This window comes from Pithys albifrons, chromosome Z (genome assembly GCF_047495875.1).
Source record: "Pithys albifrons albifrons isolate INPA30051 chromosome Z, PitAlb_v1, whole genome shotgun sequence".
Classification (NCBI taxonomy): Eukaryota; Metazoa; Chordata; class Aves; order Passeriformes; family Thamnophilidae; genus Pithys; species Pithys albifrons.
The window spans coordinates 74,721,797-74,737,451 of NC_092497.1; the positions used below are offsets into that span (position 1 = coordinate 74,721,797).

General features: G+C 36.6%; 1 protein-coding gene across 2 annotated transcripts in view; it reads right to left on the reverse strand.

The window, feature by feature from the left end:
- The window catches only part of RASEF (RAS and EF-hand domain containing), a 43,527-nt gene that overhangs the window by 17,481 nt on the left and 10,391 nt on the right, over nucleotides 1-15,655 (reverse strand). For both annotated transcript variants that reach the window (XM_071581203.1, XM_071581202.1), the window contains exons 2-9: nucleotides 9,063-9,209; nucleotides 8,192-8,282; nucleotides 5,419-5,514; nucleotides 4,435-4,512; nucleotides 3,815-3,930; nucleotides 3,044-3,112; nucleotides 2,122-2,206; nucleotides 653-744 (exon numbers count right to left, since the gene is read on the reverse strand). In XM_071581203.1, the coding sequence (XP_071437304.1) occupies nucleotides 653-744; nucleotides 2,122-2,206; nucleotides 3,044-3,112; nucleotides 3,815-3,930; nucleotides 4,435-4,512; nucleotides 5,419-5,514; nucleotides 8,192-8,282; nucleotides 9,063-9,209 (774 nt within the window). The remainder of the gene's footprint in view (nucleotides 1-652; nucleotides 745-2,121; nucleotides 2,207-3,043; nucleotides 3,113-3,814; nucleotides 3,931-4,434; nucleotides 4,513-5,418; nucleotides 5,515-8,191; nucleotides 8,283-9,062; nucleotides 9,210-15,655) is intronic.

Below are 15,655 nucleotides of genomic sequence, written 5' to 3' on the forward strand. Positions count from 1 at the left end.
TTGATAGCACTGGGGTTTAGCTCCATTGCCCAGTGTCTTCAGTGTCTCTGCAATGATCTGAGGAAGCTGTGAACAATGACCTGTATCCACTAAGCAGAAAAATATATAACTCTGACCATTTGGAATTTGCATTTAGATATCTTACTATTCTCTGTGACTTTTACCCCACTAATATCCAAGTGCATTCACTACTCTGGCATGTCAGTGTGAGATGAGGGTGTTTATTCTTTTGAAGAATCAGGCCCATATTTGTAATAATTATTGCAAGGCAAAACAAGGTGCACAAGCTGAACAAACAATGAAAAATGGGGTTGTTCCTAGGCTACATAGCAGAGATCCTAGGAAGCTCCTTGGAGACAAGAAGGGGAGATAGAGAATCAAACTAGAATCAAAAAAGTGCAAGACCAAACAGCAGGCTGTCTGAACTTTTCCTAAGTTCGTGGTTTGCACTAAAAAGAGCTTTCCTGACATTTCTGAAGTAATTGAAAAGATTCCTAGTGATTTGAGTATACTTTGGATCTTATGCTATGACCACATATTCCTTCTAAAACAGACAGAATTATTCTCATTGTTACTTGACAGTAATTTGCTCTTCTAAGACAAGTGTGATGCCCAAGTAATTTTCAATTTCACAAAAGGAAGCCTGGCTTACCTGTCATACTGTGGATTTAAAGAGGAATGTCCACAATTAAATTTAGGACTGCTTCTAGAAATGGTACTTCCTGGTGAAGTGTTTGCTAACCGCTGCAACAGATACATAACAAATGCAAAGTTAGATGAAGACAGTGAAAGAATCTAGGTTTGTTGTGAAAAAAATGCGCATCATCAAAATTATAAACTTGTATTTTAATACATATTTACCTAATTACATTTCATTAAACCCTATGCTTTACGTAGAGCTGACGGTCAAAAGGCCTGTTACATACAGCATTTAGTCTCTACTACTGCCTTAATACTGACTTAATAGTCACGTTGAATCACAAAAACCAATGGAAATTTCAAGAAGATGATTGCATTAACTACACCTGAAGACTCCAAAATGCTAAACTTTGAAAAGTAATATTTAGAACAAGGCATGCTGACTGCTAAAAAGAAAAGGAAAATGTCACTGGCTGAGCTAGTTTCAGTAGAGCTACCTCCAAGTTCTAGAGAGAGATAGTGAAGGAAAGGAAAGGTATCAACTGATAATATGTGACAGAGTATTCTGTGTATTCTGCCATGCCTCTACATGTTTATTCACTGGAAACAGTTTCCTCTGTCTTTTCAGTAATACTTTCCCTTATGTTTCAGGGCATGACAGAAGAAAATGGTGTCTCTTGTTCCATGTGCAGTGAATCTCTAATTTGTATCAGCAAAAAAGCACTTATGTTCATTTGTATGGAATAATGAAAACAGGCAGTGACCCCCATTTTCCTCTTTCTTGTCCAGTATTGCCTTGTAGATCCATTAGTCAGGCCCCATCCTTCCAAAAAAGCTAGTTGCTTTCCTCATGATGACCAATCATGAGTTTTAGAGTTTAGTATTAGGTTTCACAAGATTGCAAAATGGCAGTGAAGAGTAGGTTTTCAGTTATTTTCAATCTTTCCTTTGTCTGTTTGAGGATGTCAGGGTACATCTGCAATAACAGACTCCCTTGCAGTTGTGATAGCACAAAAGGGTCTGACTAAGGTCTCTATTAATAATCAGTAGTCCCTGCTATTTATTTTCCCTATGATTTGCCTGGACAACAGTTCAGGTTAGGTTAAGACCTTGCTACTGAAGGGGCCACTTCTCTGAAAAATGTATTTTCAGTGGTAGGGCACTTCCATATACATAAAACTAACATATCATTTAGTGAAAGAGAAACTGCTGATTTATTCACCTCATGAAACACATTTGAATGCAACATATTAAAACTATTACTACTTTTCAAAGCACCTCGGAAAGTAATTGTGCTACAACAAAACTCCATTATTTCACAAAAGTAAAATCTAATAAAAATTCAACTACACAAGTATATTCCTACACTGAATCCACTGAATAAAAGTCAATTTTCTGACTACCGACTGAAGTGCCAATTTAAATTTTGTGTGTTAATTCTTATACCTTCTAGTACAATGTAACAAAATCATTAATACATACCAATGATCTGTTATACTTGCTGAAACTGTTTTCAAGTGCACTTCTTAAACCATCATTGCTGTCATGTAGCTTTCTATTAGCTGATCTAATAAAGAAACACAGATTAACTTGCAGGAGTAAAGAAAACATGAAAACTATGTCACTTAAAGAAAAAATGAAAAGATATTTATTAAAAAACCTTATTTTCTTTAGATAAACACTAAAGATTAACATGAAAGCAGAAGCATGTTGACATATACTCAAATATGTAAAAATATGTAAAAAAACCACTGTGAAGTTTAGCCTCCAGTGCTAACCTAGGAAACCCATTTTCACTCCTGCAGCATAGTCTCTGGTCAGCTGAGTAGAAAAAAAACTGTAGGAAAAAAACCCACTAAGTACAGCCATTTCTGTACAGAGTGACTACCCGTTAAATATCGCTGAGGTGATTCTAAGGACAAACATGATCCATCTGCTTGAAAGAAAGAGTTTGTTTAGGATAAAGAAATTAACTAACAACATAAAAAATCTATTCATTGTGACCTTCTCTGAAAGCAAAGATTTATACACCTTTTGTATAATTAGTTCTTTCCAGACCACAATAAGACACAAGAAGCAAAGGCAATAAAAAGAGCCAGACAATAATTTTTATGATAGCATGGACAGACTCGAATCTCATTCAGCTTATCATAAAGAAATTTAGTGGGGTTAAGAAAAATAAAAATGAAGAGTTAGTGGCTCAGTAACATAGTTGAGTTACTATCACTGTAATGATTGTGACAGTTGAGCACAACACCTTCTACGATAAATTGAGGCTATTTCAGTATTTTCACTTGGTATTTTTTTCCAAATCTCAAACCACCTGTTTGCATACAAAAACATTTGCCCCCAAATATGTTGGGACAAAATTTGATAACAAAAAACGGAATTACTAAAAACTTACTGCAACATTTCAATTTGTCTTTCCAGATTATCTCTATCTTCAGTATACTCTCTGATAATTTCTAGGTCTCTGGAAAAAAAATAAGAAAACAAACACCAAACTTGAACGAACTTATACCTTACAAGTTTGGGGGTTTTATTTTTATAATTCTGCTTTTGGCAGAGTTTACATTTATGCTGAAACATGCTGAAAGCAGTTTTATGCAAAGTAAAATCACTCACTGACTTTATTAATCTCTGCCCTTATAACTCAATAAAGACTGTGAATGGAAAATAAAACAAGTAATCATATGGATTGCCTCCTTTCCCCCTGAAATAGTATTTATCTGAAGATAATCGTGCAATGAGATTGTCATTTACACTCCTTTAAATGAGTAACTAGAAGCAGCTTTTATTCACTTTAGGAAAAAATGCTTGAGATTGATGTAGAAGGCTTCCAAAACTATATTCCCTAATATTCATGTAGATATTCATCTGAGTGCAAACCACAGAGAAAAAAAATTGCCTGATGCTGCAGTGTTATTTCATTCCTAACTAAAGTCCCACTAAAATGAATGGACATTCTTGCAAGATAATGAGAGTTTTCATCATATCTAGAACTTGCTGCTACAGAAACAAGAAGAGTGAACAGTACTGATGGTGTGCTGTCAAACATGTACCTGTCCTTTATGCCAAATTTAGAAAATAACAGTTACCAGCTACATACATGATAACTACATCAGAGAACAGATTTTTAACTCCTGGTGAAAATTATCATGTAAAAGTAACTTACCTCTCCGTATTCAAAGACTGATCCGCATACTCGCTTTTCAAACTGTCAAATTCACTCTGTAGGAAAGCTATATTTGTCTGTGCCTCTAAAAGATCTTTCTTAAGTTTCTGATTTTCCTTTGAAAAAGGAATATATTACATGTTAGCTGTCATAGTCACTTCCATAAAATGTTGATACATTGGAATGGTAGAATAAAAGCCATCAAAAATAAATAAAAATGAAACCCACTAAAATCTCAGCATAGAGGGGAAAGAAAATGAAAGAACACTAAATCAACAGAGAAGTCAGTAAATTAACATGCAAGAACATTTGATTTTCATTTTTCATTTCAATTCCATAAAACGGGGACTATATCATCTGAAGCAATTTCTAAATGTTCCACATAGAATGCGTATGGTACTTTTTGCAGGTACTTTTCCAGCTTAAAGAACCTTATACACTTATCAATGATTGTAAACCTTATTTTGTAGCTTACCAGTATTACATGTATAAAAAAAAAAAATCAAACCACAAAACAGAAACACAGAACAAACAAAAAGAAAACCCACATCATAAATATCTGAACTGCAGAGACTAAAACCAAGGCTAAATTAAAAATGTTAATAATAATAATCTCTTACCAGCAATATATCATGCATTCTTTTTTTCAGTTCAACTACATCTTCCCTGGGATTTACGTTTTTGGATTGTTCCTCCAGCTACATGGTAAAAAAATGTACAATTAATATATTTGATTGTTCTGATTCAAAGTACACGAAAACTAATGGAAATCACATTAAATAACCCTTAACCCCTAAAAAGGTTTACAACTACTAAAGTGTTTAGAACTTAGAGTTTTCCCATGTGCACTGTTAGACAGCATTACTCAAAAAATCACTAGCTTTCAAAAAAAACTTTTAAATCAATAATTTAAAAATGTTTAATGAGTATTTTGCTCAACAATTCTTTAAATGTAAAGTATGCATATAACTAGTGACATGGACACCAACAAGAAAATCATAAAAAAGTATTACAACTTGAGTTGTGTAGTAATTGTACTACAACCTCTCATGTTTTTTGTGAGAAATTTCCAGCTCTTCCAAATGAAATTCAATATAAAGAACCACAAATATATCGACATTGGTTGCAATAATTCTAGTAAAACTTACAGCATAACTAATGTCAAAATTAGACTCAAATTGCAACATATCCCAAAACAACATCTCTATCTCAGATTTCAGTTTACCTTCCTATTAAGTATCACATTAAAAGATCAGATTGGAGCTGGATTCTAAAAGGCACTATATACTGTAAATTACTATATTTGGGTAGGCAATTTCATTTAAATCTATGAATTAGAAATACCAATATGTTGGACTATTTCTAATGCACCAAATACAAGACTACATAACTGCAATGTTAACAACTTCATAGACCTAGAAAATTTTTTAACAACAAAATCTGGATAACAGTTGACCCCTTTCTTAAGTATTCCAACAAATTACTAAATATTATCTGCAATTGCCCTTTACTAATACACATTGAATTACAAACCTGCAATTACAATTATCCATCCTGAGGCATGAATTTCATAAGGTCAAAATCCTTTAAAACACTTCATTTACCTTTTTAAGCTTTTTTATTGTCACCTGAAGATCCCCAACTTCAGTGTCATACTGGCGCTTCAGCTCATTTAGTGCTTCTTCAGCTTTTCGCTTCTCCTGCAATATTTTCAATCTTATTAGAAATTGAGACAGGTTTCAAATGTTTATTAAAAAAATCATTCGTCAGTTTGGAAAACACCTACTTTTCCCTTAGATTAATATGTGCAATTTTGTCTTTCCATTATGTCAACATGTCCCTTCCTTAGGATCCACAGATTCTGAGTCTGGAATTGCAGTCCACTAATAAAACATTCACAAAAATAAAATGGTAAGGTGAGAGCACGGATATGGGTCAATTTAATGTTTGTTATTCATGTCTCCCTTACTTAACATTCTCAATGTCTTACAAAAAATTTAAAAAAAAACACCCCAGCCTGAAAAAGTTATCAAATTTTATTTGTACGTACATGCAGTTGTGTATTGCATATACAGATGTATACATACACACCCACACACAAATCAGACCATTATGATCTTTTTCCAAAACTAGTCTTCCATGGTTCATCATACAATGTGCTAGTAATAGCATTACCATGCCACCATCACTTAGTTTTTTTATTTCGGATTTTCTTCTAAATTTTTTTGCTTGCAATGTTGTAATGTTACAGGCCCATATCAGTAAAACTCAAGCAGATGACAGTATCTTTACTTTCATATGGTACTCAGTCTCAATAACAAACCAATAACACTATTCTAAGTTTTATTTTAATCAAAACAGAGAGATTTTGAAAAGAGGCTATATCAGCCTCTAAGAGAAGAATTCTATGTGTAGTGTGCTACAGATTAGTATGTATTTAACTCGCTCCAATCACTTTCCAAGGACTTCAGTGGAGTTTCACAACACAAGAAATCAGAATGCAGCAGTGATTAGTGGTGTGAATGAGACAGGCTGAGTTTTCACATGGAAAAGACAGACATGGACTTTGCTCAGAATTCAGTGCTTTCCTGTAGGTGATACTGAAATCAGTGTATTAAAACAATAATCAAAGTAATCAATTTAAACTGGATATCCCTACAGTTGGTAACTATATTGGACACCTAAGTATTGTTTGGAAACTGTTTCCCTTGAAGCAACAAAATACAGGATATGCTCATGCAGAGGCAGCTGTCATGGTGGCATGAGTGAGATCATTCTGACAAACAATAGCCTTGATTACAGGAGTTTAGATTAATGCTGAGTACAGTCCCACAAAGCAAATAACTTTAAATTTACTCTCAGGGCGTTTTAGTAGGTCGAGTGTGTGGAGCTATGAGCTAAAGGGAACACTGAGGAGTGAAAATGAAAAACACGCTGTGAGAAACAAGTTCACAGCTCAACTTTCATACCTATGGGTAGTTGTGAGCAGTGAAACTGCAATCCACGCAACTCGTGACAATTCGAGGACTTTTAGAATTAGGATACAGACTATATATGGGTAATACATGGAAGACGTACTTTTGCATAATACTAGTACATAACTACAGATGCTCTCAGAGTGAGCAAATGCACACATCCCAGTCATCTCTTTACAGCAGTGAAAGAGACTTCAGGGATTTTTTCAGCAATTTATCATTTTTTGAGAAACAGACATTTTCCAGAGAAAATGTATTTGTTTTCTAAACATAACAGCTTAGTCTCTCTGGAAATAAACATTCATCTCTACTGAGAGATGTGTTACAACTAGTTAAATGTATCAGAACACAGGGTTTTTACAGAGGGTGATATCTTTAACATTTTTATGCCATTATATTTTGTTTCTGGGAAAACAATTTACTTTTATGGTTTGGTAGAAGGGTTTTCTTTTGTATAGAAAAAGTACTATTTGAAGCAAATCTATCAGAATACCATTTTACCTTCACAGATCAATTACTACCTAATATCAGCAAGTTGGAAGAAAGTATTTTTTTGCTGCTGATTCTGCAAATGTTCTGGTAAAAGAACCCATAGCAAATATATACAGACATTCACTACATTGTGTGTCTCACTGAGCAATAACTATGCCCATAATATATGTTTTAATTATTTAATTTCCTATTTCCACATTAGAACTCTTTTCCAAACTGTTATCCTTATGCATGTTATGATGTTAGGCTTATCTTATAACAGTTTAGTAACAGTTCAAAATGAAGCAGAGAACTGTTTTTTCTGCTTTGAATTACACAGTCACATTTAACTCAAATATATCAGTGGGCAAGGAGAAGAAGACTTTTGTACTTTTCCACCAAGATGGCAAGCTGGTTGAAACAACAGCTAAAAGTCAAGCACATCAAAACAGATTTTCCCATCACATTTGGGAGGTGAAGGCCCTCATACACTGTTGTCATATTTTAAGTCCATAATGTAGTTGCAGGATGAGAATGAAAGAAAGATCATCACATCAGGCAGATATACAAATTTGGACCAAATGATCTAAGCATTCATTTACTAGAACTAGTTTCCACTCCTTTATGGTGAAAGCTCATTTTATCCAATCTGCAATACTGGTCTCAGAAAGAAACTCCTCCTGGCCAGCACATTCTCACAAAAGAGAAAGACTTCTTTTTCTTGGTTTATTACATCTGAGCAGACATTCCTCTTTGGGAAAACATTAAGAGCAATCATTTTTGATCTCATGGATAGCTTCCTTTCATCCAGGCACTGCCTTCAGCAGCTTTGAGTCAGCCCATCAGGATCAAAACCACACCTGGCCATCAATCCTGCTGAGACCACTGAGAGTTTGGTAATTATGAAATTCTGTAAATTTAAATTACTCACTTCCTTTTTAACTTTATGCTCTGCAGCCTGTATTCGTTGTTCCATCTCTTCCTCTAGTTCACTGAGCTGAACTGCTGCTTTGTCCTGAGCTCTAAAATTTAAAAAAAAATATTCTCTTGGCAATTGCATTCTGATTTGACAGAAATGCTATGTGAAACATATCTGCCTATCTCAACCAAAACAAGTTAGATAGACATACATGGAAACACTTTAACATTACCCAGACCTTGAAACTGATGTGTCTGGGAACCAAAATCCCCAAAATTATGTTGAATGTATAGGCAAATTGGATTTTAAATAGTAGCTGACAGTTGATGATTAGCATGAAATACATCACATAGGAATTTTTAAAATTAAGTTACAAAGATAAAACACTCCTCTAGTTATCCTATGAAGAGACTTCAAAAGGGTAACTACAGCAACTTGCACCACCCATGCATACAAGAACTCTGTCTCGAGCTGATCTGTTTGGTTTTGGAAGTAATTATGTGAGACTGTAAATGCCAAGCAGTTAAAACAGGTAAATACACTCCCTGAAGCTCAAGAAGCAAAAATATGGTTTCTAAAATGAAAATATAATGGATATATATCATAAAACTCAAAGTTTCAGACAAGGAAGAGGAGTCAAAATGTTTTAAGACATTTAGCGTAACCATGGAGTCTGCAAAACTTTGGTCTAGGCTTAATCCAAAGTATGAACACAGAATAATTTGCTTGCTGCTATACATCCTTATGCACTAACCTTTGAAATCAGTTTATGGAAATACTTGCATGGCTTATTTTGGCATTAACTCTTTGTGATTTAAGCAAATTGATCATGATTGAAAAAAAAGAAACTGCAGAATTGAACTAGAAACACAACTCACTATACCTTTTCACTGCAATGGCCAAAGTTTCCATCTCTGTACTTTGAAGTTTTATCTCTCGGATGAAGTTCTTAATGACATGCTCATATGACTGGATTAATCTTGGTTCCGCTATGTGAATGTTCTGATACAGAACACTAACCTGTTCTTGTCTGAAAAAGAGAGACCATTTTAATGCACTTACTTGAAACAATGTTCTGTAAGAGGTTTGAAAAATTTACTACAAACAAAATATTCCACTTTTTGCCTAGTTTTAAAATTTAACAAGATAAAGACAGACTTTGAACATTCAGAACACCATGTCTCAGTTCTTCTAAATTATGTTTACCATTCCTGCTTCTCTTCTGTCATACAGCTATTGAAAAAATTTGTTTTGGTAGTTGGAGTGTTGCTAATACATGAGGCATTTCATAAATTCCTAGCATTTCAGTAATTATCCTTCAGAGCTGTAAAATACTCACCAAAATACACAAGAAACTATTCCAGAAGTTTCAAATTTTAGACAGAAGCAGACCCTGCTTATATCCAGAAACAGCTGTGGAAGAATGTCAACTCTTCAAAGAGTGTAAACATACACACAGTCCTTAAAATGAGTTGCATGTAAAATAGAAATAGCACTAGCCATAGCAAGATGGACAGTTTATCAGTCAGTCTTGCAAAGCAGTTAAGTTCAGCACAATCTAAAACATATAAAAATTTTAGTCAGCATATAAGATGTTTAGAAATTAAAAATAAATATATTAACCAAAACTTTGTGTTCCAAAATTTTTCTCTTTTCCTTTAAATTTCATCAGCAAGCTTACTAGTAATGTTTCTTAGAAAGCAGACCAATAGTAGAAAAATTACTTGTTACTTGACCCTGACATAAAAGATTTGTTACTCAAGCAAATGTTTTTGTGACTTCCTTTCAAACCACAGATCACTGAAATGGGATTGGATCTTTAAGGACCTACGTAACTTTTTTTCACAAAACTTTAGGGTTGTGCTCGTAGTCTAACTTTCTCACCCCATTTTATACAGGATTAATCAGCTGCTGCCTTTAAATCAAATGAAGCTACATCCAAAAAACTATACTGCACCTCACACTGCACTACACATTCTGTGTTCAAAAATAGCACATGCACACTGTGAATACCAGAGGCCTCCTACCACAGAGGTTATTAATGGAGTAGCAGAATTGAAGGTTCAATGCCTTACATTGACAGAAGTAGAGAAACAATTAGTCTGTGCTTACTGTAATTTTTGTGCCAGGAGTAGAATACATTTGCAGTGGAATACTGTAATGTATTTCTGCATCTTTACAAGAATGTCACAGCCAGTCCCTCTTCCAGCTTCTTCTGAACACCATCACAGTATGAAGGAATGCAACAAGGAAAGCCAAGGCACATTAGGAATTAAGTCCAGCAAGGAATATTAAGGACAACAAGAGGGGCTTCTACAAGTGTATAAGCAGCAAAAGAAAACCTAGGGAAAATGTGGGCTCATGGCTGAATCAGATGGGTGTCCTAGTAATGGAAGACACCGAGAAAGCAAATTACTGAATGCCTTCTTTGCCTCAGCTCTTACTGCTGAGCCCAGCCTTCGGGAACCCCAGACCTGGGAGGTAAGAGAAGGTTGGAGAAAGGAAGGTTTCTCTTTGGTCATAGACGGTTGGTTTAGAGATCAGTTAGACAAACTTTACACCCATAAATCCATGAACCCTGGTGGAATGCACCCATTGAGTCTGATGCAGCTGGAAAATGTTGTTGCTAAGCCAACCTCCATCATCTTTGAAAAATCATGTTGAACAGGAGAGGTGTCTGGTAACTGGGGGAATGCCAACATTACTCCCATCTTCAAAAAGGTCAAGAAGGGGGGACCCAGGAAACTATGGATAGTCAGCCTCACTTCAGTTCCTGGAAAGGTGATGGAACAGATCATCCTGGAGGTTATCACGCTGAAGAAAAGAAAATCAGCAGCAGTAGGTAGCATGGATTAACCAAGGGGAAACCCTGCTTGACCAATCTGATAACCTTCTATAACAGCATGGCAGGACGAGTCAACATGGGGAGAGCAGGGGATGTTGTCTGCCTTGACTTCAGAAAGGCTTTTGACACTGTCTCCCATAATAGCCTCATAGGTAAGCTCAGGACATGGGTTAGATAAATGGACAGTGAGGTAGATCAAGAAGGGTCTGAATGGCAGAGCTCAGAGCGTTTCAATCAGAGGAATAGAATCCAGTTGAAGGCCTGCAGTCAGTGGTATTCCCCAGGGATCAGTACTGGTTCCAGCCCTGTTCAACTTGTTTATCAACAGGATGGATGAAGGAATGGAATATATCCAGAGCAAGTCTGCTGACAATATGAATCTGGGGAGAGTGGCTGATAAACCCGAAGGCTGTGCTGCCATTCGGTGGGACCTTGATAGTCTGAAGAATTGGGCAGAGAGAAACTTAGTGAGGTTCAACAAGGTGAAGTGTAGGGTCCTGCACCTGGGGATGAATAACTCCAAGTACCAGTACAGGCTGGGGGCTGACCTGCTGAAGAGCAATTTGAGCAAAATTATCTGGGAGCCTTGGTGGACGACAAGTTGTCCATGAGCCAGAAGTGTGCCCTTGCAGCCAGGAGGGTCAATCATATCCTGGGTGTATCAGGAAGAGTGTGGCCAGCCCATCAAGGGAAGTGATCCTCTTCCTCCACTCAGCCCTAGTGAAGCCACATCCAGAGTACTGTGCCAAGTTCTGGGCTACTCAGTGCAGGAAAGACAAGGAGTTACCAGAGTGTCCAGCAGCAGGTCACAAAGATAAGTATCTCTCTTATGAAGACACACTGCAGAAACTGGGCCTGTTAAGTCTGGAGAAGACTGAGAGATCTCATCAATACATACAGATATCTCAAAGGCAGATTTCAAGAAGATGGTGCCAGACTCTTTTCTGTGGTGCCCAGTGATAGGACAAGGAGTAACGGCCATAAACAAGAGCACAAGAAGTTTCACCTCCAGGACAAAGGACTTCTTTGCATTGAGAGTGGCAGTGCACTGAAACAGGCTGCCCAGGGAGTCTGTGAAGCCTCTCTGGAGATATTCAAAACCCACCTAGACAAGTTCTCTTGTAACCTGCTCTAGGTGACTTGCCTTGGCAAGGCATTGGATGAGAGGATCTCCAGAGGGTCCTTCCAATCCTAACAATTTGGTGATTCTTTTCAAAGCATACACAAATACACATATCCAAACTGATTACAGAAATCAGTATGTCTGAGCTGCTGAGCCTCTGCCTTACATCTAAGTCTGCTTTGAGATGAAGTAGTCAGAAACACAAAGTAGTTACTGTAAGACTTTATTCTCTCTCTGCCACTTAAAACAAAAACAAAAAACTTTTATATTTCATATTTCTTTTTATCCCAGTGACAGATAGCACTCAGAAGCTAAACTGGATGGGGCCTGAAAGGCTTTATAGATCACTACTGGTCACTGTAACCCCCAGTGACACTTACATGAGTGCTTCTATTACAATGTTACAGGATGTCTTAAAAGTAAGATACAATTACTGCATCAGAAAAAAAGGGAGAAATCAAAATCATTCAACAAAATTGATAGGGTTGTACTTAATCACTTATGACTTCAGGAAGAATTAATACATTTTCATGAACTGGGAAGATGTTATTGATTTAGTCACTAAAAATGTCTGTGATGCATTAGCAACAGCAACACCATTATAATATATTACAGATATGCAGGATTTCAGAAGGATGCAGATATGTTCCCCTTAAATACTTGCTATTTCTTCCTGTAAATTCCTCAATTCTTCAAAATTAGTTTCCAAAGAAGATTTTACAAATGGATTTCACCATGCTTGAACTCTAACTACTCTGTCCTTTCGCTGAACAAAAAGGCAATTACAACGCTTTTACTTCAGTTTCACCAAAATTAATGTGAAATGCTTGGGTTTGCCCCGTAAAACTTGACTTCATTGAAAAGTGATTTTAGGATTTCATGGTATTTAGCTTCACCCCTTTAAGTTCCATGCTTATAAAAATATAGACATTCACAAATACTAATGTACAGAAGAGCATTTTTTAATATACAACATGAAAGACTGTCACTTTGGCCATTTGGCACTATGGTTACACTACCGACTGTGCATGCCTTTCTGCTGCTTCTGCATACTACAAACACAAAACACTAGTAGCCCCAAAAGTATAGTATTCCGGACAGGTACTGCTCTGGCTTTACCTTACCTCATCTCAAAGGTTTTATAAAGTAAACTATCTGTAAAATTAGTACTTGGTAAGTGTAATTAGTGAAGATTTGCACAACTTCACATTAGTGAACTTAAGCAAAGTTACTGTATTTACATGGTTTCAGAGAGTTCCTGAGAGAATTACATAAAGAAAATAAGGCTGTTCTCATTATAAAGCAATTTGTAATATGATAGATTTAATGCACCATGGTAGAATACAGGAGAAGCAGAAGAAAAGGAAAAAAAAAAATCCACACCAAATACCCCACAACACTGGTCTTAGAGATATCAGATATTTAGATTATATTAGGTGTCATAATTTCATTTAACCCACGTAGCTATATGAATCCTTATTAATTCACAGAATTATTTTTCATTTGCTGATCATACAGTGACCATTTGACTAAAGATCCACACTCTGAATGCAGCTCAGAGGGAGCTGATGGAATTTTTCAACAAATAACAACTCTACAATTGCTCAGTATCTTACATGTGTTCCCTATGTAATCAAGAGAATATGCCATGCTACACAGGCCCCTTAGTCTGATCCTAAGGGTGGTATTTGGTTTTAGAACACTATTCTAACAACCTCTTCCTAGTGTAGGTCTGCTTGTAAAATTTCTCTAATCACTTGTAGCAGCTCTGTTGTAGAATGGACAAAAAGAGATGAAATATAAGGCGGCCTGAGCCAGGAATGTCTGAGCTGGCAGTCAGAGGAAAAGACAGATCATGCATTATGCACCTGATGATTGTCCTTACACCAGAGACCAATTACCTATGTGTACCACCAAGAAACAGAGAAGTACTTTTTTCTGAAAAGCAGACACATTGGATATGCCACTATATCGACAGCCAGAAAAAAACCAACCAAATCTGTTACAGATTGGAAAGGACCTAATTTTGTCACAGCTGAGTACCTAACATCATATAGATTGATTGCCTTGCGGAAAAACAGATTACACAAAATTTTAACACAGTATAAAATTAAAGGTATTTGTCAATTTGAAGTGCTATGGGTTTTTTAAATACTGCCTTTCTCTTTCCTGTATCTGCCCCTTCAGAAACAGGCTGCATTAAGATGAACAAACCTGCAACTCCCAGACGAGAGAGTTCTTTGATTCCCAGAGAATGGATTTTTAATGTCTCCAGAGCATAAATGATGTTCCCTTCTAAAGACAGAGGTGTAACTTAGAGCCAGTGGAGCAGGAGTGGAAAAGACTCTGGGACAGGCAGGAAAAGTTGAAATCTGTGGAAAAGGAGAATGCCTCAAAGAATATGTTTATGGGAAATGGGCATATGATGTTAAAATACCAGGACGAAGAATGCTACAGTGTTCAAGTTATCTAGCTCAGATGCTGTTCTAATTGAAGCAAAAACCAGAGGAGTAGTAAAACTTCGGGTAACTCAGAAAGTCTTCTGGCTCACAGAAAAGCATCCATCACATTTTTAGAGGAACATATCCAACAAGCCACTCTCAAGAGATGTAATAAAAGACAAGACAATATTCTTAACAGCAGAGATCCCCTCTTCAGTACTGTGACATGGGAGGACCTCACATTTTTCCTCAGGATTTGCCTTTATTCCCTCTCCAGGGAACACAGTTTGACATCCAAGGAAACCTCTCCAGTTCTGATATCATGGATCACCATCTCTTGGAAGTAAACACAAATTGCTGATGATGACGAAGAGGTTTTTGTTCTAATTTTCACATTTTGTAGATTTTAGGAACACAGGAGTTGTAGATTTTTAGAGGGTTAATATTTCTAACAGTTTAAGTTTAATGCCTTTCTATCACTACCCCTGTCCCAGAACAGGGAGCTCAAATTCCTTTAGTTAATTAATCTTGTTTAGACTCCTTTCCAAAGTAGAGCTGAAGGATATCAGAAGGCCTACAGAACGAAACATAAACATAGGTCAGAGTGACCCAAAAGCCAGAATTGGATGAGCTCCAAGAGATCTTTGTGTGCCTGAGGAAGAGGAGCTGATGAAGACAGAGGGTCTTGAAGACCCCAGACCAAATTCCAGGGGTTGGACCAGGGGTGGACTGACAAATGTGTAAAGCAATGATTGGAGGGATCTTATTATAAAAGACATGGAAACAAGAACTGGGACACATGCATGTCATCATGTATTCCTGTGGGCTGTAGGCCCTGTGTTATTAAAGGACCTTTACTTTTTATCTTACCCTACACTAACGTGGCTCGGAGTTCTGCTTTGGGGGGGGTCACTCACGGCATCAGTTTGGCATCCAAAGGTGGAAATCAAAGAATCCAGCACCCTGGAACCACGAGGGACTCCAGAGCAAGAAGTTTCATCCTGCAGGAATTCTTTACTGCCGGCACGTTTTGGAGGTTTCCTTCAGTGGTCTTTGAAACTTCTAAC